This window comes from Poecilia mexicana, unplaced genomic scaffold, assembly GCF_051168715.1.
Source record: "Poecilia mexicana isolate PSO_F unplaced genomic scaffold, ASM5116871v1 scaffold_9, whole genome shotgun sequence".
Taxonomy (NCBI): Eukaryota; Metazoa; Chordata; class Actinopteri; order Cyprinodontiformes; family Poeciliidae; genus Poecilia; species Poecilia mexicana.
This window is the reverse complement of record NW_028263378.1, coordinates 21537430-21564796: the sequence shown is the minus strand read 5'-3', so window position 1 is coordinate 21564796 and position 27367 is coordinate 21537430. Positions and strand designations below refer to the sequence as shown.

At 37.8% G+C, this 27367-nt stretch overlaps 1 protein-coding gene and 1 long non-coding RNA gene across 2 annotated transcripts; both read right to left on the bottom strand.

The window, feature by feature from the left end:
* Nucleotides 1-22612, bottom strand: adrb3a (adrenoceptor beta 3a). The gene is made up of 3 exons (XM_014982296.2): nt 20836-22612; nt 4615-4815; nt 1-895 (listed from the first exon to the last, which is right to left on the bottom strand). The coding sequence occupies exons 1-2, from the start codon at nt 22101-22103 to the stop codon at nt 4632-4634; spliced, it is 1452 nt and encodes a 483-aa protein (XP_014837782.2). The 5' UTR covers nt 22104-22612; the 3' UTR covers nt 1-895; nt 4615-4631.
* Nucleotides 6150-20829, bottom strand: LOC148157716 (uncharacterized). The gene is made up of 2 exons (XR_015764284.1): nt 17187-20829; nt 6150-14034 (listed from the first exon to the last, which is right to left on the bottom strand). It is a non-coding gene; the product is annotated as an uncharacterized LOC148157716 (long non-coding RNA).
* Nucleotides 22613-27367: the final 4755 nt, after the last annotated feature.

Genomic DNA, 27367 nt, shown 5'->3' with positions numbered 1-27367 from the left:
TTCCCTTTTGCAAATCCATTTTTCTCTTTATTTGGAGTGCATTACTGAGCTTATATTGGCATAGACCTTGTAAGCAACACAGCATATAGTAAATTCACTTGATATACATATTTACCTGCAGTTTATAATACTGTACCTTGCTTGCACAAAAACATGTACGAATCAGAATCATATTGAAGGTTTTATAACAGATACTTTCACGTTATAACAAAGTAAAAAAAAACAACAACAACAATAACAAAAAAAAGGGAGTCGAGGGACATTTGTGCGAATAAAGAGCCAAAGCTCAGAACAAAAACAGGACAGAGTTGAATATTTCACTGCACAGCTTGTTGGTATGGAAAGGTTTGTGTGATGAAAGTGTCTCTACAGTGACACCAGCCTCGAAAGAACCGGTCATTTTGCTACACATTCGGTGTATCATAAATACATAACTTACCACTTAATGCACTGTAAATAATTAGTTGAAGCTGACATTTCTGTGACCACAGGGCTCATATTGTACGCCGTGTTTGAAGGATTAGAAACGCTTTTAGAATGTGCATCTGTCTTATTCAGGAACACTCTCTGTAAACAATACGTCAACATGTGGATGGCAGCAGAAAGTACATCTGGTGTCAACAAATGTCTGTGGAGCAGCACGCAACAGCAGTCGATGTCCTGCCTTAAGAAAAAAATATAAAAAATAATAAAAAAGTTGCAGCGGTCCTTTCCGAGCCAAAGCTGCTGCTTTTCATCAATCCGTCCGTCTTGTTGGGGGAAAGCTTCGTTCAGCTGTTGTTGTACTTTGACTTGTCTTCAAGGCCGATTGGTCTCAGACGCCGCAGGAGGAGTCACAGTAACAGTTTGCTTCAGTAGATCAACATTTATCAGTTCAGCCATCCTTTTATTGCCGCTGTAAAGAGATGCACATGTTAATATTTACTGTAACACATTTTCAATGAAGACAGCAATAAAGGAATATATATAATTCAATATTCCTTGTATTTTAATGCCACAAAACCCAGAGATCTTAACAGCACAAATCTAAATAATACCCAATCCATTGTCCAAGTGTTTTATTTGTAACTTTCTAATATAATGAACTTAATAGGAAAGTGCACTGCACCAATAATAATTGGTCGCTTGAACAGCAGAGTGTGCTTATGCTGACATGAATATACTGAATGAATGGAGGACTGTATGGAGTGTGTGCTTGTACATTTCCAGATATTCTCAGTGAAATAAACATTGAGGAGCTTGGTGGATATTTCAGGAGGGTAGATGTCCCTTCATCCACCAAAAACAGCCCCTTTGTTGCTCAGATGCTTTTTCTCAGTGTCTGAGCCAAATGAAATTAGATGTTTTAACTTCTCTTCTTCCCCTCAAACATGTGTCAGAAGCATAAAGTGGCTTTATTAGGGCCAAATGACTTGTTGCTGTGAGTGTGAGAAAAGTGATGCGCTTACAGCGTTTGAGTGGCATGACAGATGGTGTTCTCAAAACAATGTTTTGTTCAGCAGCATTACCGTAGCAAGGATAAAAATTTACAAGAAAACTCTGACAGTTAGGCTCACTGTGAAATATTTCATAAACAGCTTCCAAGAGAAAAGAGAGTGCTGATGCCAATGTGTGGGAGAGACACCAGACTGGTCAGAAATGCATCAGAAGTAAACACATTTACTCAAATGCTGCCAGAGTTTTAGTGTTTTGTCACAAGCATCCATTTGTTCAAGGCTTTTAAATTAAACAAATGGCACAGAACTGGTTTGTTAGGTCGGCAGAATAAAGCCTGGATTTTTCCATTCCTACTGTTTGGTGATGATTCCCAAAAGCACTGGTATATAAGTTTGTTGAGTAGCATCGAGTCGTTTTGTTCCAGATTCTCTTCATTTCAGACGTGCCGTGTTGTCGGTAGCCAGTTGTATAATTCTGAACATGTCACATTTTTCTCTGAAATACAGATTTGCAAAAATCCCATAAAAGAAAAAAAAAATCAATACTACTTTGTACAAAGTATAATTCTTTCAAAAACTAAAAAAGAAAAAACAAAAATTAAAAAAAATTCCTAGGACGGATTAAAAAGGAGATTCAACATCATGTTGTAAAAATCAAAAACTTGAGTTTACACTTTTTTTTAAATTTATTTTTCATTTTTCATTTTTGTGATCAACTCTAAATTGTCTTTATCCAAGTAATTTAAATGCCTTTGGTTCTTGGGAGTGGCCTGTTTTATTTTCTAACAGAGAAATAGCAAAGCCAGTTCTGTTTTCAAGCCTTCAATGGCATGTTTGGGCCAAAGCAGATGTTTTCTGTTCTTTTGTAAATATTTATGTGTGACTGTCTGTGGACAGAGTTTAGAAAACATGATTTTATCACACATGACTAAGAAATGTTCCAAAAATACTCGGATATGTAGGTAAGATAATAAAGAACTGTGACCAAACTTTGAGCAATAAATAACAGGTTATTTCTAGACCAAAGAGCAAACTATGTCCACTGGTATCTCAATAGTACTTAGGTTTTGTGTATATCTGTCACATATTGTATTATTTTACTCACTACTTTCTATATATTTGCTACAGCTCTGTAGAGTTATACTCGGGGGCGTCCAGAATAAAGTATTTTTAAGCTGGTCAGATTCCTATCTCTAGTGTGACTCTGCCGTGTTGGTTTGTTCAAGACACGCCCTGCACAGTATTTCAGCTCCTATCAGAAAAAAAAATATCTGATTCTACTTCTGGTTTTCTTATGAAAAGTAGCATTGCACCTCTTTCCTGTTATTTATTTTTCTGGCTAATTACAGAATGTTCCCTCATCTTCTTTCTTCTGTGTTTGCTGCCCTCCTGCCTCCCAACAAGACACGCAGTGTGATGCTATCGGCTCCACAGTGCGTGCCCTTACAGGAAGAAATAAACTAACTCAAATTGTAAGCTTCACGGAAGAGCAAATATTGCTGTCTGGGAAAGGAATAAGAGAAACAGTTTACAATGCGGCTCGTTTTTGATTCGTTCTTTTGTGTGTGTTCTCCTAAGCCTGTGATTTTTGTGGCATCTTCAAGTCATTTCATTAAAAATAATAGTGGTCGTCTCGAGGACCTGTCTGCAGTTTTGTCCTGTCTCCAATCTATGAAAGAAATTTTGTTTCTTTTTCAGACCAGATGATAAAGTAACTCAGATCAATTTTTAACCATATTTTAGTTATGTGTTTTTGTGTGTGTGTGTGTGCGTGTGCGTGTGTGTGTGTGTGTGTGGGTGTGTGTGTGTGTGTGTGTGTGGGCTACAATTTGTCATTGATTCAAAAGTAGACAGAAAACTATTGTTTTAGAAATATTTAAAATCCATATATAATTACAAATTTAAATAACCTTTATAGACTGTTGCATTTTGCATTTGTACTCAGAATCCACAAACAACCAAGAAGTAAAGAAGATTTGAAAAATATAAACTACACTTGAGAATCCTTCATATATTCAATATATTAGTTGCATAATATGTAGAGACAGACGTCACAATGGAAACTATCATAATATTGTTATAGTCATTAAACCTCTAAATAATAAAATATGATACATAGTCGAATCATTACATTTTCTATTGTTTCTCAGATTTTCAAGTAATCAGGAATTTTTAGCCAAAATTCTCAAAAACAAAAAAAAATTATAAATAAGTAATAAAATGCAAAGTGTATGGAACTTTACATCTCATCTGATTCTGTTGTGTCTCATGGACTTTTGCTGGACTTACTGATAAAATAAAACCATCTTTATAATATGGTTTTAGGCAATAAGCGCCTAATGTTTAGGCTCTTATTGCCATGAGACATTAAAGGATGTTGTGAGCGTCTATACTTTACTGATGGACCTGCTGTGTGATTAAAAATATGGATGAGAATCATTGAGTTGAAAGAGCAGGCTTCTCTTTAGCCACCTAAAACTGAAACTCTTTTCAGACAATCTTTTTCTTATGCAATCTCCACGTTCAATACACGAGGATTGACTTGTATGACACAGAGAAGCAAAAGATCCAAACATAAAACCCGTCAATATCACAACCCCGACCCGTCTCAGGAGGTAGCCACAAACCCATAATCACAATAAAGTGCAAGGGGGAATACTGGACAGCAGAATTAGTGTGACACTAATGCTACAAAGATCTTCCACTGTCTGTCTAAACTAAGAGAAAACTAAGAAAACATTTTTCTATTGTCCTATAGGAGATTATCTATGTCCAGCTTTCGATACAGAATGGTAAACAACAAATTAGCTTGTATTTGAACAGCCTGCATGGGGATCACATCACGGAGCTCAATATTAGGCAGAGGACATTTTGCATTGGTTGAGTGAATGCCACAAGTTTGAAGCAATTGGCTTCTGTAACCCCTACAGTGTGATCTCCGTTGACTGACTTGGATGATGTGAAAAGACAGAGTGATATATAATTGGGTGTTTATGGTTATGGGTTTATCGTGAAACTGTGAGCTTAAAGGGGATAGAGTATCTGACCTGCTAAAAGACAATGGAACAAGTCTTTAACCTAGATAGCATCAATTTAAGACACAACATGAGGCTGAGGGATGAACGAGACCAAATTCAAAAAGCATCACTGAGGTAAAAGAAATCAGAAATATAAATACCAGTTAACAGTTTCTGCTCAGTTTGGCCCATCACCATTGGCAGCTTCCACATCGGCCCCAGCAGAACCACCTGGTTGGACAGGTTCAAACTGGTGGGGTGTTCGTCCGTTTGGCGTTCGTGCAGGTGCATCAAGGTCAGCGTTTGTCCTGACTTTCTCTTCCTTGCAGGATAAATCGCCAACGAAGTCTTCAGTATTGGAGCTGGACACAGAAATTAATGTAACTACTGTGAGCTGCAAACGGAAACAAAATGATTTTTCCTGAAAGTGCGTGTATGTACATAGCATTCACTTTAGCTACTGTTGTAATGGTAAACAAAGCCATTTCACCTTACAGTTTGCACCACATCTAAACACCTAAAAGTTTTCTTTGTGTTCCTGGAGACTTGTCAAACTCTTGGATGCTGGAAGTTTCTGATGTCGTGTGATTAGTGCAGATATCATAAAGGCATCAAAGGCAGTGTTACCCACAGGTCAACAGCTCCACGTTTTCCTTTATCCTGCTTCTCGTTTCATGCTCTCTTTGGTCTGATCTCACTCTAAGCTAACTAAATGCACAGCGGACAAGGTACTGTGTGAAGTCGGATAGGAAGTACAATTAGCAAGCTGAGGAGAAAATCCAAAAATTATAGAGTTCATAACTCAGGAGTCTGCAAGGCCCCTACTATAACACATTCAAAGTGGAAAGTTGCTTCAATGCATGCCTGATTATATGCGCTCCGTGCAGAACCCCTCTTAACAATGGGTCATATCACATGGAAGACGACACACTTTAGCAGTTTTAAAAAAAAAAAAAGAAAGAAAAATAATTAACCTACACATTGTGTAACAAAGTAGAAAAACCTTTGAATACTTTTCACTGGTTTTCCCTCAGGCTTTTTCTAAACAGCAACCATAAGATACATTTCCAATTATTTCCACCAATTTAGCCAACTCTATGGCACGACTGGTTTTAATAACACAGTGCTGTGGTTATTTACAGTGCAGACTTGTGTTATTTATAAATATCTAGCTTCCTTCTCATGAGCCGTCAACTTGCACGATATTTTCAGAATCAGAGTCGTGAACCCGACGGGTGTAATCAGTCTGTATTTTCTCTCATGTCATCTTAGTTCTTCTGACATGTCTGGCTTTATTTATAGCTCTCTGCATAAAAAAATTAAATAAAGGAAAATCTATATGCTTTGCACTTTGATTATATTTTAGCCCTGCAACTAAAATTAATATTCTCCTAGCAACGTTTTAATTCTACTAACCAATCAGACTTATTTGAAGTCTAGAGCAGAGCTGCTTAAGCTATTTATATTTCCTTAGGCTCTCTAGTCTGCATCTGACTAACCTCCCTTTAAATCCTAAAAGTCCAACCACCATTTTATTGAATAGACAGACAAGATGATGTTGCTTTAAGTCTAAATGTAAAACATAAATTTATGGTTGAAGAATTAAAGGGGGAAAGAGATCAATAGACTGACTGAATGCTGATTTCAGAATAAACCTGCATGTGCAGTGAAGAAGGGAAAAAGAAAGAAGACAACCTTTTTATTTTTAAATATTGTTGTAAAATCTGTGCTTTGGGATACAAAATCAATCCTGAGTAAGAACCAAATTAACTTTTTTAGATCTATTACACAAGACACAAGAACGTTACCCGACATAATTATTGACATAGCTGTTCTGGGTTTTACAATTTTAGACAGAGGAGTCACTCGTAAACCGGTTCCTGTCTTACTAAGATGACTAGTTTTTGTAATCAGATCCTCTTAAAACTGGAAAGTAGAAGAGCAGAGATTATTGCAGAGTTATTGAAATACTTGATGGCATGTAACAAAGTTTTTAACATTGCCCCTACACTCAAACAGAAGGAAGTCATAGGTTCACGAAGTTGAAGATATTTATTTGGTTCATAAAGCTAATGGGACTATATCTGTTTGTGTAATCACAAAGATGATCTGTGCAGGTATTTTATATACTTTCCACTGTTCCACCTTAAATTCTCAAAGAGGGGCAGAACTCAGCGCCGTTTTTAAATAATAAAAAGGGAAATGTTGGCAGATTTCCCATATCATTTCAAGAATCATATGCATAAAATTTCTACAGCCTGCTTCTTCCTTTTTCTAAAAATATTAAATGTTCCATTGAGGAAAATGTTTTCATTTTCTGCTGTTTTCAAAAACATGAATGTAAAATTAGAAATATGCTCCTTCAACAACAGCATAGGATAAATGTTATATTAAGTATTTATCACTTGTTAGTGATGACGTAGATTGGACATAGAGGTTTTGCAGTTCAAGACAAAAATGATTTAGTATGATCTTCTGGTCATCAGAAAAACCCTCAGTGGTTTTCATTTTTTAATTGTTTAATTTTTAGCCTTTATTGAACCAAGGAAAAACTCACTGAGATTCAAAATTTTATGCTTGCATAACTTTACTAAATATTTCAGTTCTGTCTTTTGTGTCTGATGCAGTCTTCACTAATGTTTTCTTAACTACATTTTCAAAACCTCAGCTTTATAAAAATCTGAGTTGCAGTCACAGCATGTTTCTGTAAATCTAATGGCTTTAATAGTTTTGTGCTGTAGCATGGCTTGTCTACATTTATTTGACATCAGGAAATGAGTCTTCATTCCTGTTCTATTCTCATCCTCCAGTTAAATTACATAACCTAGTAGGTTAAAAATGTCTACTTTCCATTTTATAATTATAATTATTATTATTGTTTTGGTCCCTCAGTTATCCATAAATCATCTACTTATAAAAAAGATGATTTACAAATACACAGAAACTCTGGTTTGCAATAACCTCTGAAATGTGAATTGCCTACGATTTCAAGTTCAACATGACAGACAAAGCAAATACAAAACTCTGAAAATCCCTTTTTAAATGCTACACCCATGTGGTTCTTAAACTGTGATAGGCTACAGAAGACAGTTGTGATACTTGTTTTCTGTAAGTGGTGCTAAAACAAATTGAAGTCAGCACTCTGGAAAGTAAACAAAGCAAAGTAACCAGGATGTAGGGTTAGGCGGTGACTGCCACAAAAACATGAGTTGTCTTTGCTTTTACCTGAACTACTGAAAGTAAAGTCAGAGAAGGGAATATTTCCAGATCTCCATGTTGAAACTGAGGCTGATAACAGCAAACCAAGATCTGGTTCTATTAGCCATCTATCTGCTCCTGTAATCAGAACTTTAATCTGGGAATTGCATCAAATAAACATAAGCCTTTTCCAACCTCAAGTCAACAAAAGTCAACTGGTTTGTTGACTTTTGGTACGCTAACTGTTAGGTTCATGAACAAGCTAAGCTCTGTTAGCATTACCCGCTAATAGCAATGTAGTTCCTTGAACTTTATACATTCAAACAATAAAAGGATTGTGTTCGCTAACAGTGGTTGTCATGTATCTGTCAAATGTGCAACAAACATTTCATTATTCATTCATTTTACTTTATTTTGGACATATATAAACGGAAAACAACACAGTTTAAAAACATTTCAACAGGGGCTCAAATACCCCTGAGTCCACAAAGTACAAAATTAAAAGTAAAAGGGTTGGTCAGTGTATCCATCATGAAGTTTGCTGCACAGCCTACACCCACATCTGTACGTGAGGTTACGCTGTAACACAGGGCATGTAGGCATCTGAGTCTACAAACATTTGGCTCACACTGCCCTCAGCAGCCTCCATCAATAAATGCCACAGTTTTTCACAGGACATCAGGTTGGAGTCCACTCTGCTCAGCACAGCCTTGGTGGTGCTTCGCTTAGGATCATATTTTATGTTAAAATTTCCTTCCTATCCAAACACAAATGCAGCAGCTCTTTGTAGGCTAGCAATATACAGTAAGAACAAAAAGTTACTAAATCATCAGCATACATTAAGTGCTTGATGATCCCGTTACTAACAGCCCGTTCCACAGTAATTTAAAAGCATTGACAAATTGTCCAGGTTTACCTTGGATGCTATCCTGTCTTACACCATCTGAGACACCGAAAGGAACTGATACAGAGCTTCCCCATTTTATGTACATTGACTGATAAACACACCAAAAAGTAAGAATTTTGACCAGACTTTGTACAACTTTTGAAATAACTTGTCAGCATCAATTAAACATGTGAAAATGGTATTGTTGTGTCTGTTGTATAGCTCTAAAGTTTCTGTTAAAGCAAAAATATACATATTCATTTAATGTTTGATTGAGAGCAGACTACATTTGTTGATTGGCCAGTGATTAACGTCACTGCAAACTCTAAACAACTATTCAACCACTGCAGAAGACATGCTTCCATCAGAGAGCTGCACAGTCTGAAAGAGCGAACTTTTGAGTTTAATCTTGAGCAACGCCAGGAACTCATGGGTCAACTTTTAGAGCTGAATTGTCGTGATTTAGCAGCCCTCCAAGCAAGTCTCTCTGAAGAACTGGGATACAATGAAAAAGTCAGAAACTGTGCAGTGTGGAGTTAGTTTTGCGCCGACCGGTGTGAAAATAAAAATAATTTGAACTGTTCTCATTATCTTTGGGTCAGCAATGAATTTAAGACAAAATTAAATGTCTGATTTTATCTCAGTCCATCTAAAACACAGTCTTGAAGTTCTCCATTGCTGAGTGTCGCTGCAAACATAATCAGAGAGCCGACCCATATTAACACCCACAATAGCGAGGAACAGAGATTTTGCAGAAGCCCCAAACTGGGGCAGAACTGAACCAGACATTAACTGGTTGGAGGAAAACTTGACCATGGACAAGTGACTGTAGTTATTTCATTTCACCAGCTTTATCAATTGGAACTGAAAAGACAGACAATAATGTATCAGGTAACGCTCCAGTTTCCTGCTCGCATATTTTAAATGATCAGCAGATTCTGTCTGTCCCACATGCCTTGCTGTTGTCCAGCGTCATCACAACCTCTTGTGGAGACACAGCCACATTTTTATTTTTATCAATACTGCCAACAATAAATTAATTTATTTTAGCAGTATTAAAAATGTCATAAGAAACATTTATGCCACAACTTTGTAATCTGCTTTACTCTGCTCATACCATCAATATGTGCTGGTAAGGTTTTTGTAACTCATTCTTTTAAATTATTTCTAGAAGTCCACAGGGCTACTTGTTTGTAATTTCCATACACACAAATAGAAAACTGCACTTTTGGACTACCTGATTTAACCCAGGCCAGTATGGAAGTAAATATGTGCCATCAGAATTTGAATAAAAAATGCATCTGAATTCAATTTTTTTTAAAATTCAGTGTCATTATTTGTACATGTTTGCAATTTTCATATGTTAAAAAAATTCACATTCCTATTTCAAAGATAAAATTTTCAATATATATTTTTTCAGTGTTAAAAAAAATTCAGCATATAAAAAAATTCAACTTTTAAAAATTCAAATGCAATATTTTCAGTGTCCTAAAAATTCAACTTGCTCAAATTCGCCGTCTCAAATTCAGCGTCTAAAAATTCGCTGTACAAAAATGGCAAGGTTACTTCAGGTCACAGACATTAGCAATCGTTGTCAGATTTCAACACCCAGCCAATCACATGACGCAGGTGTCATAGTGAAGAAATACCAGCATCACCGAGGCTAGCGACCATGGAGGCGAATGCAAACCCAACCCCAACGGTGAGTCTATGCTTTCATATTTCTGTAGTATATTTTATTTTGCGCATGAGGTTTGATACATTATCTTAAAACTTGATTTAAAACACGGGTTTGGGCCGTTGTTAATCTTACACCATGTAATGCTAGCATATTAGTTCTCGCTACCTCCTAGAGACCCCAGTCCCTCCCCCCTTCTCCTTCTCTTGGATGTCCCACACCCAATGTTCCTGTGTTTTATTTCAAAAAGAAATACCACTTGCGCCAAGTCTAGAATCTTTTAAGATAACTGATGGATGGCGACTTTCCGGGTTTTGTTTGTATGCTGTCTTAGGTGAGACCGAGACAGGCAGTCTTAGTAAAGTCGTAATTTTCCGGGAGATGCTACCGCTAATGACCGCAGTGAAGTTAGTTTCAAGTTGGATATTCGATATTCGAGCTCCGGGGAGTAAGCGGCGTTTAGCTCAAGGTTGATCCGATTTATGAACGCTACTGTCGGCCAGCGGTTCTCCACCGCTCCCGGCCGCAGCGCCCGAAGGTTGACTTAGGGACTGTCAACAAATTACCGAACCAAACATTCCTGTCAAAGAAACGTTAATAAATGCCTTGAATTGTAACCAACGAACTAATTGTCAGTGCTAATTCAGGCTTTTACATGAGCCAAAATAGCATCTATAAAATTTTAAATTCAATATTTTCAATAATTTTAATATTAAATAATATAATGGTTTCTTCAATAGCTTCCAGGTCATGTGACCTAATGACTCAGAATCACTTTGAAATAATTATGCTAGTCTCTTTAGATGAGGCACATTTGTTTTCCATTTTTAGCCATTTTCCATTTTTTATTAATTTTTTTCGTCAAAATTTAGGGTTTTTCTTCAATATCTTCCAGGTCATGGGACCTATTGATTCAAAATCACTTTGAAATTGTTTTACTAGTCTCTATAGATGAGGCACAGTCATTTTTTTTCCCATTTTAAATAATTTTCCATTTTTTAGGAATTTTTTTCACCAAAATTGAGGGTTTTTATTCAATAGCTTCCAGGTCATGTCACCTAATGACTCAAAATCACTTTGAAATAATTCTACCAGTCTGTATAGATGAGGCACAGTCATTTATATTCGATTTGAGTCCTTTTTATAATTTGTAGGTATTTTTATATTGGCTTCTAGGTCATCAATCAATCAATCAATCAATCAAATTTTATTTGAACAGCACATTTCAGCACCAAGGCATTTCAAAGTGCTTTACATAATAAAAATATGAAAACACAGAGTCATGCAACAATCAAAGAAATTAAGTTAAGAACTGTCATTAAATTCGTAATTGATTACGTTTCAAATACAGCTCTAAACAGGTGGGTTTTTAGTCGAGATTTAAAGGCACTCAGTGTTTCAGCTGTTTTACAGTTTTCTGTACGTTTGTTCCAAATTTGTGGTGCATGGAAGCTGAATGCTGCTTCTCCTTGTTTGGTTCTGGTTCTGGATGCAGAGCAGACCAGAACCAGAACCAGAAGACCTGAGGGGTCTGGAAGGTTGATGCAACAGCAGATCTGTAATGTATTGAGGTACTAAACCGTTCAGTGATTTATAAACTAACAGCAGTATTTTTCTATTCTAGTCTATGAGCTACAGGGAGTCTGTGTAGGGACTTTAAAACTGGTGCTATGTGATCTATCTTCCTGGTTTTAGTGAGAACCCGAGCAGGAGTTCTCACTAAACTTTCACCCAATTACTCGAAATCAGTGTAAAATTGTTTTAGTAGACTGGAACAATGAGGTACGCTCATTTTTAATTCATTTTGACCCATTTTATTATTTTTTAGGCAATTTTGTATTTAAAAAATATATTTCCTATTTTCTCTTCACCTCCATAGGCTGCCACCTTATCGTGATGAAAGGGTTTGAGTGCTGAAGTGACTCTAGGAGTTATGCTGTCAGGGGTTTCATACCCCTTGTAGGGTCACCCAATGCTAGAGGTGATGAACCAGACAAAGAGCAGCCCAAGACCCTTTATGAAGAGCACAGTTAATGGATACAGTGTCCCCTCACCTGGACGCAGGTCACCAGAGCACCACCCTGGAGCCGGGCCTGGAGTTGGTGCTCCGTGGCAAGCATCTGGTGCCAAAACACATGGAGTCTGGCCAGGCTCAGCCAACAGTGGGTTCACCTTCCCAAGGGCTCACCAACTGTGGGCCAAAAGGGCTGGGTGCAATGTGGGATGTTAGAAGGCCGAGGGAGGGGACCTTGGCCATCTGACCCTGGGTGATAAGACTTTTTATCAGTGGGCATCACCTCTCTGGTGGGAGCCTGAGCTGGTGTGTGAGGTTGAGAGGTTCTAACTAGAAATAGTCTCATCTCATCATGACCCGAGATGAGAGCCATGCGCTAATTAATGGAACATTAATAAACAATCTGATATGTAGTGAGAAAATGTAATGTTTCAGTTGTTGGTCGTGTTTCTATGACTTTGTATGTTTGTGTTTTTATGGTGTAAAGCTCTTTGAAATGCCTTGTTGTTGAAATGTGATATATAAATAAAATTTGATTAGATTTTTGGATTTGGGTGTTTTCTGTCCGAGGCCACGTTCTGCACAACCGGGGTTCTGAAGGGATCCATTTTGGTGGCCTTGGGATCACACCTCTGCTTTTGGCAGATGATGTGGCCCTATACTGGCTTCATCAGGTCATGATCTACAGCTTTACTGGAGCAGGATGCAGATGAGTGTGAAGCGGCCGGGAGGAGGATCAGTACCTCCAGATCCAAGGCCATGGTCTTGAGCTGGAAAAGGGTAGAGCGCCTTATTTGGGTCAGGGAAGATTGTCCTGACCCAAGTGGAGGAGTTTAAGCATCTTAGGATCTTGTTCACTGTTGGAGTTCATTCATTTCTGTCTCTGTTCACCACCCATGTCCGTTAACCAGTTTCAGGACCCGACCAGAACCACTCATCGTAAATGACCTTGAGAAATAATCAGATTTGGTTATATATAAAAAAACAAGCTTTAATGCTAAAAGATGATCAAATTCCACAAGCCATACTTATCATCCAAATGGAACATCATGCTTCTGATGTTACATTCACCGTCCAGCGTTGGGCCAATGAGGCAAAGATTGTAGCAAGTTTAGCTTTTTATTCATCTCTGCAGTCTGTACCCTCCCTAAACGGTACTCTAATCAGTTTCAGTCTGTTTACATGTCAGCAGTCACATATAAACATGGTTATGTATGCTGCAGCGTGTTAAGAGGCTAAAAGAGATGGAGGAAAATACAGAATCCATAAGAATGAGGGCAAAATGGACAGGAGATCAATAGAAGGATTGGTGCAGTAAAGTGGGCGCTGTACCAGTCTGTCGTGGTGAAGAGACAGCTGGATCAAAAAGCAAAGTTCTTGATTTGCCAGTCGATCTACGTCCCTACCTTCATCTATGGCATAGGCTTAAAGGTCTTGACTGAAAGAACAAAATCACAAACTAACGGCCAAAATTAGTTTTTTCCATAAGGTGTCTGGGCTCTCCCTTAGTGATAGGATGAGAAGCTCAGTCATCTAGGAGGGACAGAGAGTAGAGCTGCTGATTTTTCACTTTGAGAGGAGCCAGCTGAGGTGGGTCAGGCATCAGATTAGGATGCTTCCTTGACGCCTCCCTAGTGAGGTCTTCTGGGCACGTCCCACCACGAGGAGGCCCACAGGAAGACCCAGGACACGCTGGAGGGACGATGTTTCTCGGCTGGCCTGGGAACGCCTTGGGGTTCCCCTGGAGGAGCTGGAACAAGTGGCTGGGGAGGGAAGTCTGGGCCTCTGCTGACCCCGCAACCCGACTGCAGACAAGGGGAAGATGATTGATTGATTGATTGATTGATTGATTTTTCTTCAATAGCTTATGGGTCATAAGACCCATAAGTTAATCAAAATCAATGTGAAATTATTCTACTAGACTGGATAGGTGGGGCACACTCATTTTTATTCCATTTAGCCCTTTTTATTCCTTGTCAGTGGGTCACATGAAATTTAAGCTATTAAACACCAATCTTTTTTTTTTAAATTAGTAAATTTAAATTATGTAAAACATTGATAAAGATCTAAAATGGGGAAAAATGTGGGTGCCTCATCTCTAATGATTTGTAAAACAATTTCAAAGTGGTTTTGAATCAATAGGACACGTCTTGGAAGCTATTGCAAAAACATACTAAATTTTGACAAATAAAATTGCTAAAAATAAAAAAAAATTTAAATATGAAACAAATGACTGTGCCTCATCTATACAGGATACTAGAACAATTTCACACTGATTCTGGGTCAATAGGTCACAAGACCTTGAAGCTATTGAATAAAAATACTAAATATTGACAAAACAAATTGCTAAAAGATAAAAAAAAATATGTTAAAATGGAAAACAAATGTGCCTCATCTAAAGAGACTAGTATAATTATTTCAAAGTGATTCTGAGTCATTAGGTCACATGACCTGGAAGCTATTGAAGAAACCATTATATTATTTAATATTAAAATTATTGAAAATATTGAATTTAAAATTTTATAGATGCTATTTTGGCTCATGTAAAAGCCTGAATTAGCACTGACAATTAGTTCGTTGGTTACAATTCAAGGCATTAACGTTTCTTTGACAGGAATGTCTGGTTCGGTAATTTGTTGATAGTCCCTAAGTGAACGTTCGGGCGCTGCGGCCGGGAGCGATAGAGAACCGCTGCCCGACAGTAGCGTTCATAAATCGGATCAACCTTGAGCTAAACGCCGCTTACTCCCCGGAGCTCGAATATCGAATATCCAACTTGAAACTAACTTCACTGCGGTCATTAGCGGTAGCATCTCCCGGAAAATTACGACTTTACTAAGACTGCCTGTCTCGGTCTCACCTAAGACAGCATACAAACAAAACCCGGAAAGTCGCCATCCATCAGTTATCTTAAAAGATTCTAGACTTGGCGCAAGTGGTATTTCTTTTTGAAATAAAACACAGGAACATTGGGTGTGGGCAAGGGCGTAGGAACGAGTCTGTCATTGGGGGGGACGCATATCGGAAACCTGACAGATGAGTAAATAGCTTGAGCAGAAATGTCAAACAATTATGCCATCAACACATCAGTAACGCGTTACTCTAATCTGACCCTTGTTTCAGTAACAAGTATTCTAACACATTACTATTTACAATCCAATAGTCAGATTAAAGTTATGCATAATATAATGACTGTCATTCCAGGATAAACACTCACTTTAGCATTTGCCTCACAACTAGCAAGATAAATACTCTGGTAGCACAGAGCCGACCAGATTCTGATGTATCTTATTGGTCAAAATGCATTGATATAAATTGACTGGCAATTGAACAGGTTCTACTTATTTCTAAAACCAAAGTAGAAAACAGCTCATAAAATAAGACACAACAGTTTTAAACTCAATACAGCAGTTTGACTAACAAAAATAAAATCTAAAAAAACAAGTTTTGTTCTTCTTGAACATCTCTCTACATCAGTGCAACAGTTTGATCTACAAAATAAACAAAAATTATACTTTTCACGTCTAACAGACACCTTAGCTCCTCACTGTTAACTCAGTCTCACTTCCCAGCCCTGCATTCAGTAACTTACCAAAGATCCAAGAAAAACACCAAGGCAAAAAGACTAAATGTTTTTTTTCTCCTGTCATTTTCAGCCGCAAACATTTAACTAAAATATCTACGGATATGTGTTTCTGCATGGATTCATGGATTTACAACAGACACTACAGTAATGTACAGTGTCAGAATGTGAACTAAATATAAAACGTATGTTTTTATCATACAGAATGAGAATTTAAACAACTTAATTTTCAGATGTATACATTATTATACATCTCAACTCTATTTACTGTGTAGCAAAAATTTTCACTAATTTATTTTTAAACCTCTCCTCAAGCACTTTTCTTATTGTCTTCTAACCATTAACTGGAAATAATGAAAAAATATTGAAAGTTGAAAGAAATCAACCTGACATCAGTCTCCTCCTGTTCTCCTTTCTGGTTCTATTATAATTAATATAATTTTTATATCTTCACACCCTGAAACGCCAACTGGCTCTCCGATGTCTTCCCTGACCTGCTCCTCTCATAATAAAATAGTTTAGTTTATTTAAAAATTAAAAACAGTTAATACATATTTCAATAAACTAAATGAAGATCTCACCAGAGCTTCTTCACCTTTCTTCAACATCATTCTAGCACTGCTGTTCTCCTAAATATATAATATAATATAATATAATATAATATAATATATAAATACATGTTAAGTGGTCGAGTATGATCAGGTGTTGCTCAGTTTAAATAATAAAAAGGCTAATTTTGCTGCTGTTTCAGTCTAAATCATTGTGACTAGACTAGCCAACTGTTAAAGTTAGTGGTAAAATTTTGGACATGTGACTATTCCAGAATTAAAACGGCTTAACCAAAAAGATTTAGTTCTATATATGAAAGTAAACTGACAAGAAGATGTTATAAACGAGCGATATTCATGGCAACATTCCTGACAGACAGTTTACCTCCTTCAAACGGAGTTTCTGACTCTGTCTGCTGCTGCCTTTACTCTGAGCCGTTCAGAGGGGGGAGGGGCAGGAAGCGCTCTGCTGAATGCGCTGTTATGCGCCTTCAAAATAAAAGCACGGGAGTGGAAGATTTTAAAATTCTTCGCAACTGCAGTGAAATTATTGGGGGGGACGAATGTGGCTCTCTCCAATATTGGGGGGGACATGTCCCCCGTGTCCCCCCCGCTTCCTACGCCCATGGGTGTGGGACATCCAAGAGAAGGAGAAGGGGGGAGGGACTGGGGTCTCTAGGAGGTAGCGAGAACTAATATGCTAGCATTACATGGTGTAAGATTAACAACGGCCCAAACCCGTGTTTTAAATCAAGTTTTAAGATAATGTATCAAACCTCATGCGCAAAATAAAATATACTACAGAAATATGAAAGCATAGACTCACCGTTGGGGTTGGGTTTGCATTCGCCTCCATGGTCGCTAGCCTCGGTGATGCTGGTATTTCTTCACTATGACACCTGCGTCATGTGATTGGCTGGGTGTTGAAATCTGACAACGATTGCTAATGTCTGTGACCTGAAGTAACCTTGCCATTTTTGTACAGCGAATTTTTAGACGCTGAATTTGAGACGGCGAATTTGAGCAAGTTGAATTTTTAGGACACTGAAAATATTGCATTTGAATTTTTAAAAGTTGAATTTTTTTATATGCTGAATTTTTTTTAACACTGAAAAAATATATATTGAAAATTTTATCTTTGAAATAGGAATGTGAATTTTTTTAACATATGAAAATTGCAAACATGTACAAATAATGACACTGAATTTTTTTAAAAATTGAATTCGGATGCATTTTTTATTCAAATTCTGATGGCACATATTTACTTCCATAGGCCAGGCCCTGCTTGCATAACCATAACTCTCCTCAACATGCTCATTTCAGCCTCATTTAGCTTTGCACTTCTTATTCTTACACAGATGTTGACTGAGATAAAGTGAGAATTTTGTCACACAGTGGGGACGATTCAGCTAGATTTTATTACATAATCTATTTTTAAATGCATAACAGCCATGTTAGAGTTCGAAGTCAGGGTTGGCAAGAAATTTGGAAGTTTCTGAAAAATTAGGCTTTAATGGAAGTCTTTTGTATTTTCCAACACAACACTTTAAATCTCAACACTTGTGTCAAAGAACCATACAGAATGATGCCACATCTTTCACTAAACATTTAGTGCAGTGCTTTTTTTTTTCTTTCTGCAACGTCTTTATGCAGGAAAAAAAAAAAGCAAACTGTAGCATAGTGATGGGACTTCAGTTTTAGAAGTCATGGAGTAAAACCTTCAGAGAATTGTGTTTGCCATGTAACATGTGTGCGTGACACAAGCCAAAGGTGTGCTCTAAATGTTGATGAGGGCAGTGCTGATGTGCCAGCATGTACTCTATGAAAAAAAAAAAGTAACTATTGATAATGTCTCCACGCAGAGCGGCCTTTCCAGCCCGGTGGCTTCTCATCTCTGAGGATGTATCACTGTCGTTAATCTGCCCTGCATTACGCCGCCTCGTGCTTTAATTGTTACCAAAGTTGTCAGTTTTACTCAGTTTTACAGGAACTAAGCTGCCCAGTTGTGCTTTTATTTTTGACGTAGAAAGTGCTGAAATGGACTGCTCCTTTGAAAAATGGTAGTATTAGCTCTCCAAAGCATCTTTTTTTTCTCTCGCTCTTTTTTCGGAGATTAGTGTGTATTTGGAAAAGATTATGATTTCCTTTATTAAAGCCCATCTTTAGGTCTTTCACTCGTCAGCCTCATATTTGATCAACTGCTCCTGCTTACGTTTGTAATCCTGCTCGGAGCGTAGGGTGAGTCGGCTGAGCCTTCCCTTGGGCTGATTTACTGCAGAACACACCGAGCTCCTTTTATGGAAGACTTTTATACGGCCCTAAATATCCTTTGTATTGTGTGCCCATGGATGTCTTTAATTTATGGCTGAGGTGTCGTCACAAATTACACATAGTGTGTAGAGTAAATATTTAATAATAATTTTATGGCGCATTCCCTGCCCAGGTATTACCGACATGCGGTCTTGTCATGAGGGAGTTGACAGTGGTTGGATAAAATAAAATAAAAAAAAAAATTAATTAAGAGGTTCAGAACTGATTAGGTCTAGATAACTTAATCAGAAATTTTTATTTACAAAAATATTATAAATTCTGATAAAATGTAGTTTTTCTGATCTAAAGATGAACATAAATTAGAAAATAATTTATTTTTCAAATTATTTTTGTAGTTCTTGTATTTCACTTTCATTCTATTTTCAAATACTGTTATGGCATATGACTGCCGCTACACTGTGTACAGTCGGTCTACTGACAGCCAGCGTATTAGATCAGCTATGAATCAAATACGGAGCTCCCCAGCCCCAGCTGCCTCAGCCCAACAGGGATGATCTCATTGGCTGTCAGTCTTGTAAACAGGCTGTCTTGTTATGAGGGGGAAGTCTTGTGCATTAGTGATAAAAGATTTATCTGTTGCAGGGAGCGTTGGGCAGGGCTCGCTGAGGCCCACCGACAGGCTGAAGCCCACAACATTTAGATGTCAACCCCTGTGCACCATGTGATCGGACCAATCAGCCTCCAGCAACTGATTAAATGGAAAAACTCTTTATGGGTTCTTTTAAACCATCTGCTGTAATGCTAAATGTACTTTTAGATTTATCACATGCACCTGTAAATTAATTTAAAAATAACCCACCTATTATTTCGGGGTTTTTCTATCTAAAACACCTATATTTTTTTTGTTTACTTTTATATGTGAAAGTGTAATATTTAATGCAGAGAGGAATATTTAGAAATCAAAATATGAACTTCAATCTTCTTCAGAATAGATTTTATTTTACCGTGCTGCTCAGTATATTTCACTCTTCAGCCAAAATAAAGCAAATTTCAAGAGTGTTCAAATATAGAAAAGTATCGTTATTGCTTTAAGGAAGTTTTATGTTCTTAAACTTGGGAATTTCAACACAAAATTAGTTTCTGAGCAAAAACAAGTATTTTGTAAAATCTAGAAACATAAGATGCATGTTAAAAGTTTAGAGATGATCAAACTAAATCAATTATACCTTGACTTTTTTGTGAGAAAATGGGGAGAAAGAGGTTTATTCAAACTTTAAATCCTCAAAAGTGCAACATTTTCAGATCACTAACTGATGTAAAAGCATTATGTAGATTTTTATTGTAAAAAATAACTTCAGCATTCCAGTGTGAAACCAAATCAAATATGCTAGATGCAGCTCTTTACTGCCTGTGTATTTATCTAAAACATGAAAATGACACTGATTCCCTGTGAAATTGATTCTGAGCTGTATATTTTCCCATCATTGCATCAACATGTTGGAGATCCTCTTACGTATCATATGTTGGACACATGGAGGAACAAAACAACAGTGTCTACAATAAAGATATTTGCAAAGCTTTTTGAATAACCTCACTGCTCTTTCAGTCGATCCAAAAAAAAAAAAAAATATATATATATATATATATATATATATATATGTATATATAAATTTACCATTTAAATTTAACTTGAATCCAAAATAGAGTGAAGTAACTACAAAATTATCCTCACTTATATGTAAAAGTTTATGGAAATAAGCTCTTTTTAAATATTTTTATGTTGTGTTTTTTTTGTTGTTGTTTTGACATGTTTACATCCACAATGACAATAATTGACTGTGGTTTTAAAGTTGCACTTAATTGCGTACTGACAGCAAGTAATTTTGCGTCAGGATGCATACTGTTGGTTGATGCACTTCCAGACTGAAAATGGCCAGTTATCAAAATTTTAATGCATTTATTTAATAAAAAAATCACATTTTTCATTGTTTGGCTTGCTGATTACTAATAAGAGCTGATCAAGATTAATTTTTCGGATTGCAGTCTCTTCCAACTAGCTCAGTTTATGCCTAATGGAAAGTGTAGTGTTAGCATCTTCAGACATTGAATAAACTATTGGAGCTTCATGATGTACCTGTACGGCTGGAATGAATAAAAGAATGGCAAAGTCGTAAACAGAAAAAAAAAAAGAGAGAGAAACTTACATTTGGGATTCTGGTTCAAAACAGTCGGTGAACTGTGTGCTGCCATTGGACTGCGAAAGACCGATAGACATCTCGTCACTTCTGCTGCCCAGGCTGCCACTGCCGCCAGTCTTACCGCCTGGAGACTTTTGGAAAGACTCCTCAGTGCCCGACTCAGTTTGCCACAGAAAACAGGAGCAGCGAGTCCGCAGTTCCTTATAAAAAGAGTTTAACCACACTGTGGACAGCCACGAGCAGCCAATTAGGTTCTTGAAAGCAGTTCGAAACTCTGGACTCCTGCAGTAGATGATGGGATTGAGACCAGAGTTGATGTAACCCAGCCAGTTCAAAGACAAGAACAGCCGATTGTCCAATTGTGTTTCGTTAAAAGCTTGGATAATGTTGGCAACAAAGAACGGCAGCCAGCATATCGTGAAGGTCCCCATGATGATGCCCAAAGTCTTGATGGCTCTGAGTTCACCGATCAGCAGTCGTGACGGTCTCCTCTTGGTGCTCTTCCTCCTCACCACGTTGTTGAAGCTGTTGGAGCCCATGCATGCTGGAGGCAGGAGATTGTTCAAGTTGGAGCCACTTTGAGTCTGTGCAGGGCATTCGTTCTGCAAACGTGGCCGAGCTTTCTTTATGAGCTTGACCTGTCGTGCAGCAATAACAAAGACTTGTGCGTACACAGCTATCATTATTACCAGTGGGATATAAAAAGAGACTAACGAGGATGAAATAGCATATTCTTTGTTAACCACAAAGTCACAGCAGTTATAATCTTCATAACAACTGCTGTTGTCTTTTTGCCACAATTTTTTATCTATCATCATAATTGGTACAAACGAAATTAAAGTAGACACAACCCAGACTACACAGACTATCACTCTTGCACGAAATTTACAGAGTAGAACTGTGTATCGCAGTGGTCTTGTAATGGCTACATACCGATCGACAGCGATGACACAAAGCGTTTCAATGCTTGCCGTCACACACAGAATGTCGATTGAAGTCCAGAGGTTACAGAATGTATCGCCAAGCTGCCAGTTACCTGTCTGGACATAAATGGCCCCAAGTGGGACCACGAGGACCCCCATGATGAGGTCTGCACATGCCAAGGACATGATTAAGATGTTTGTTGAAGTCTGTAATTGTGGGGTTCGTGCCACAGCGATGATGACCAGCAGGTTTCCAACAACAGTGACCAGGATGATGATGACCGCCATGACGGAGAACCACTCTCCCGGTGGATTAAGGTATGTTTCAAATGTTTCGTTTGAGGAATTCATCTTTCATTGGCTCAACTCACCACAAGTTGAAGACGTCCAAAGATCACCAAAAAGACAGATTTGACTCAAAAAATCACACACATAAATCCGCTCAACACAGTGTTTGCAGTTTTTCCCCTGCAAATTATTTCTCTTCCTTGCACAGAATGCTCACATGTCGCACCTTGGGAGTTCTGCTCTGGCAGCCCTCAAATGGGAGTGGTGGTTCTCCATCTTTCCAAAATAAGCAACATATTCTCCCAAGCGATGAATCCAAACTGTCCACAGAACTAAAAAAGTTCCATCAAGTTCATGAGTCCAGGAAAAATTTAAAAGTATCAAGTAAAAAAAGTTTTGGAGTGCGAAAAGTTTCGCTTTGACCATTTAAATCTGTCCACCGAGTGCGGTTTTCTGAAGAATCTTGTTATGACCACAATGCAACAGTTGAGCTGTGTAGAGATCAAGCAAACACTGACGCCTTTTCAAGAACAACCAGAGTGACTTCAAACTCTTCTCTCACTCTCTCTCTCTCTCTCTCTCTCTCTGTGCAGGTTCCATAAGATTGTATTGGTGGTAATCACACCCTGACTGTAGACAGAGAGGAGGAGCCTAACTGTGTGTGTGTGTGTGTGTGTGTGTGTGTGTGTGTGTGTGTGTGCGTGTGTGTGTGTGTGTGTGTGTGCGTGTGTGCGTGTGTGTGTGTGTGTGTGTGTGTGTGTGTGTGAGTGCGGGCGCATGTGTGTGTGTGTGTGTGTAAGCGGTTCAGGGATCAGCACTCTGATAGAGCTGTGCATATTGAAGAGTCACACAGAGAAACTTTGGTTCATGTACAATTAAAACCAAATATCTACATATATATATTGATATAAATTACCTAAAGAAGCAAAGCATTTTTCTCTTGACATTCAATCAGCAGAAACCTTATTTTAAATAATTTAATTTTATTAAAATTATTTGTTTTTGCTCAATGCCAGAATACTGTGGAAGAGATTTTTCTTTCCTACCGTCGTCAAAGGGAAATGTTTACATTTCATAAAACTATTATCTATTTAAACAATTTCAATGGTATACCTAAAAGGGACTGTCATGGCGTTATACCCTTCTGATAATTTAACTTACAAGATTTGAGTAAAATGGAGGCACGTTTGGGAATGTCATTTAATAAAGCACATCTAACACATTGATTTAGTGTGTGATGTAATGGCTAAACTAACAGAAGTCAGTCAAGATGTAAGGAAATGAATTATGGACCTTCACAAATCTGATTCATCCGTTTTTTTCTGATTTGTAACCAGCAGCTTCTCCTTCCTATGTGTTCTGATGAACTCCCCAAACTTCACACACAAGTAAGCAGTCACAGAAAACGAGCTGATGGATAAATATTTAAGTAAGTGTTTTTGTAATTACAACTTATGTGGCCCATCAATCATGAGTTGTGTCTTTTCCATTACTCCCCTGTTTTATTTACCCTGTGAAAAATAATGCAAGTTTGCTAAGTAGAATTATATAATCAGAATTCTATAAATAGCCACAGTATCTCAGCTGTCATCATGTTAAAGAGGGGCACACCCTGGTCAGTCTGCCAGTATGTTGCAGAGACACAATCATTCTCTCACATTAACGTCAGCAATCACTCTAAAAACAAAAATACATGTTCTTAGACTCCAAGAGGACAAGATTTACACTCAGAGAAAATCACAGTTAAAAGTTGCTCATGTTACGAAACTGCTAAATTACGTAAGGGCAACTACACAAGAAAACATTATGCACTTATTAATCTAAAAGTTGAATTGCTTAATTGTTATTTTGATTGTTTATCTCTAAACCTCCAAATGAATTCTGCAGATGCAGCTTGTGGTCAGCACTTCAGACCACAAGGTATTTATTACCAAACCGCAAAGAAAGGGAAATAAGTGCCCTCAGTTTGACTCACAGCTGTAAAGAAAATAATAGATTGCTATCTCTCTGTTGCACAATCCAGTGTGCCGAGGAAGAACAATCAGGCAAATACCTTACATGCGATTCTCTTAAGATAACCAACACTGTGCTCTTCTGCTGAGCTGTTTTGTCACTAAGCAGTTCCTTCTTTGGTTTGAATGCCTCTATGTCTTCAGCTGCAGCCCCTCTGTGCCTACTCCCACGTTGAGTTTTATATCTACAGGACTTATGAATATTTGCTTTCTTCAAGCAGCTTGAACTTACACTTTCGCCAGTGGTTCATAAAGTTTGGGGTGGATGGAAGATGGACGACTCCAGAGAGGAAGTTCACCATATACTCACCTCTCACCAAACATGTTAACACACTCTCCTAAGGAGAAATGTGGACAGTTCACGGACGACTAAATATCTGAGAAACAGCTGTCCACATTGTATTTCAGAATTAATTTGCGAGTTCAATTTATGAAATGAAACTTTATTGATGTAGATAGAAACTATTGTTGCAGCATTAGCAGTGCACTTGTTTTGTGCGGTTCAGTTTCAATTTGAAATTAGATACTGTGGAAGTTTTTAGGCAAGACTATTCAAAAGGTTGCATCAAATGCTATGTTAAATCCCACCATCTTGAGCATGCAAGTGAAAAGGCAAAGAGTAAACTTTCCTCTCAGGAGGACTTTAACAACACCTCACACAGTCAGTCACTGAACCAAAGCCATGTGCCAAGCAGCCTCTGACAGGACGACAGAGGCCATGACAGATTGTGCTGCTCAACTTTACTAAACTAGAAAATGCAGAAGGCGGCATGTGGACCATGTCTAAAGTCTTCTGAACCTTGACTGAAAACAAGTGTGCAGAAGATGTTGTCACTAAGGGTGCGTTCACACTGCAGGGAGCCTGAGGTGACCCAATTCAGATTTTTTTTGACGTAATGCGTATCCAATCTTTCATGACAGTCTGAACAGCACAGACCATATCCGACACCTTTCCGATTCAAATGTGACCTAACGTTCAGGTCGCATTCAGGTCGCCAACAGCGAAGCAGCTGTGTGGTTGGGCCATCCCACTCATGTAAATGGTGGGGGTGGACCGCTACACTCCTTTTAGTTCGTTGTAGATGTTTTTGTGTCAATATATCACACACAAACAGTCAGTGAGAATTGTTATGAACAAGTAAGAAAATGTACAGAAAGGAATCACCACGCACTGTCCTCTACGGTGCTTAATTTAAATGTGATAACCCCCACTCAGTAATAAAATGCTCTGACCCAGAGCACTGATGAGGAGGAGAGGGGAAACAGCTGACATTGATTCAACATTGATCAGATGTTGATCAGACATCGGCATTTCAGTCATTAGATTTCAACCACAAAACAACATTGATTCAATGACAGTTTCAACGTTAGTTAATTGGCTAGAGGTGGATGGTTGTTTGATGGTTGATCCACCGTCATTTGTCGACTTCAACCAAAAATCAACAATTCTAACTATAATTCAACGTTGATTTAACGTCGTGTGCTATCTGGGTTGTTTATGTGTTACACAGCAGAAATTTATGGGCCGGGTCACTTCTGGTGTAGCATATTTAGTTCAAACTGAGAACAGAAAGCACAGCGGTTAAAGTAGCTGCTCATAATATGTGCTATAAGTCAACCGCTAAACACAATAATCAAAGAGTGGCACAACAGTAAACACTCATTCTCACTAACTGACGTTGCTGTACATTTACTCCAACATAACTGTCATTAACTGAACTCAAACAATACATATATTTAGAAAATATTTTGCGGCCCTATTCCGACCAACCGAGCCAATACGAGCGCGAGCCATTAGCATAGTTACTTTAGCCTGGTGCTAACTCCGGCTTCACATTTAGCTCGGCAGTTCAGTTCTGTTGAAGCACCTCTTTAATGCCAGACGGTAGTTATCAGAGGCTACTAGCGTTATTATGTGTGTGTGTGTGTGTGTGTATATATATATATATATATATATATATATATATATATATATATATATATATATATATATATATATATATATATATATATATATATATGTGTATATGTATATATATATATATATGTATATATATATATATATATATATATATATATATATATATATATATATATATATGTATATATATATATATATATATATATATATATATATATATACATATATATATATATATGAGACTCAACTTACCTGTGAACAGAAAGCACAGCGGGTATAGTAACTGCTCCTAATATGCGCCCACCAATGGCGAAACCCTCGGTACAATAAACTCCAACGCTAGTTTCTCGCTGTAAGTAAGCTTTGGCATTAAAATAAAATGGGGGGCGAGGGGGCTTCTATTTTCATACCTTGTTCTCTTTCATAGTGCCACATATGCATAGATTGAACAAACAAGATATGTGATGAAAAATGCCTAATTTAGGGGAAAGTAACAATTTCCTTTGTTTCCACTCTCATCAAGCTGAGCTAACCAGCTGCAGGCACCAGTTTCCTGTTTAACATAGTGACATTCGAAGGGTGTCAGTTTTCTTATCTAACTCTTGGCGAAAAGCAAGCAAGCCGGCACATTTATCTATGCCAGACCTGTTCTTTTAGAGTTTTTCTGAGTGACTAATCTTAATTAAAGTCATTTTTGAAATCCAAACCTGAGAAGGAGCCCAGATGCATTAATAATTGTGAAGGTATGCCTCTTTTTAAAAAAAAAAAATAATAATAATAATAACATTTATGTCATCCCCTCCCTTCATCGCTGTTGGAGTTTGAATGCCTGGTTTTTCTTTCCTTTGTCTGGGTCACTTTGTCACTCATCAGAGAGGGAGCCCCACCAGAGAGCATTTCTTCAGACGAAGGTCACTGCTTGGGAACTGACAGCTTGGCAGCTGCTCATTTGTCTTTGCGTGAGAAGATGCCGTTGGTGAATCTGGACCTGGTTCTTGTCCAGTCAAGCACGGCAGCTGGCACAAGCGGAGTTGTTGATAGTGAATTCAGGCGTGACAGCTTTCTCACCACTGCGCATACAGGTCTGCAGTGGTAACACCAGTATTATATTCTGCATAACGCTGTCGTTGGCCAAGGTTACCATATTACTTTCTCTTTGAATGGCTGAGTTTTTTTTATTATATGCCGATAAATAAACCATTCAAAGAATTTCCCATCATGTCCTATGTACAGCTACAGTATGTGCTTCGGGTACATTTAAAGCATCTAATATGAGGAAATATTTTTTTAATATAATTTCTTAGTGTGCTTTGGGATTTTGATCTCAGAAATGGCAGCAAGGGTTTATCATCTCTAAAACTTGATTTTTGAAGAGTCCAGAGTTTGCTCAATTC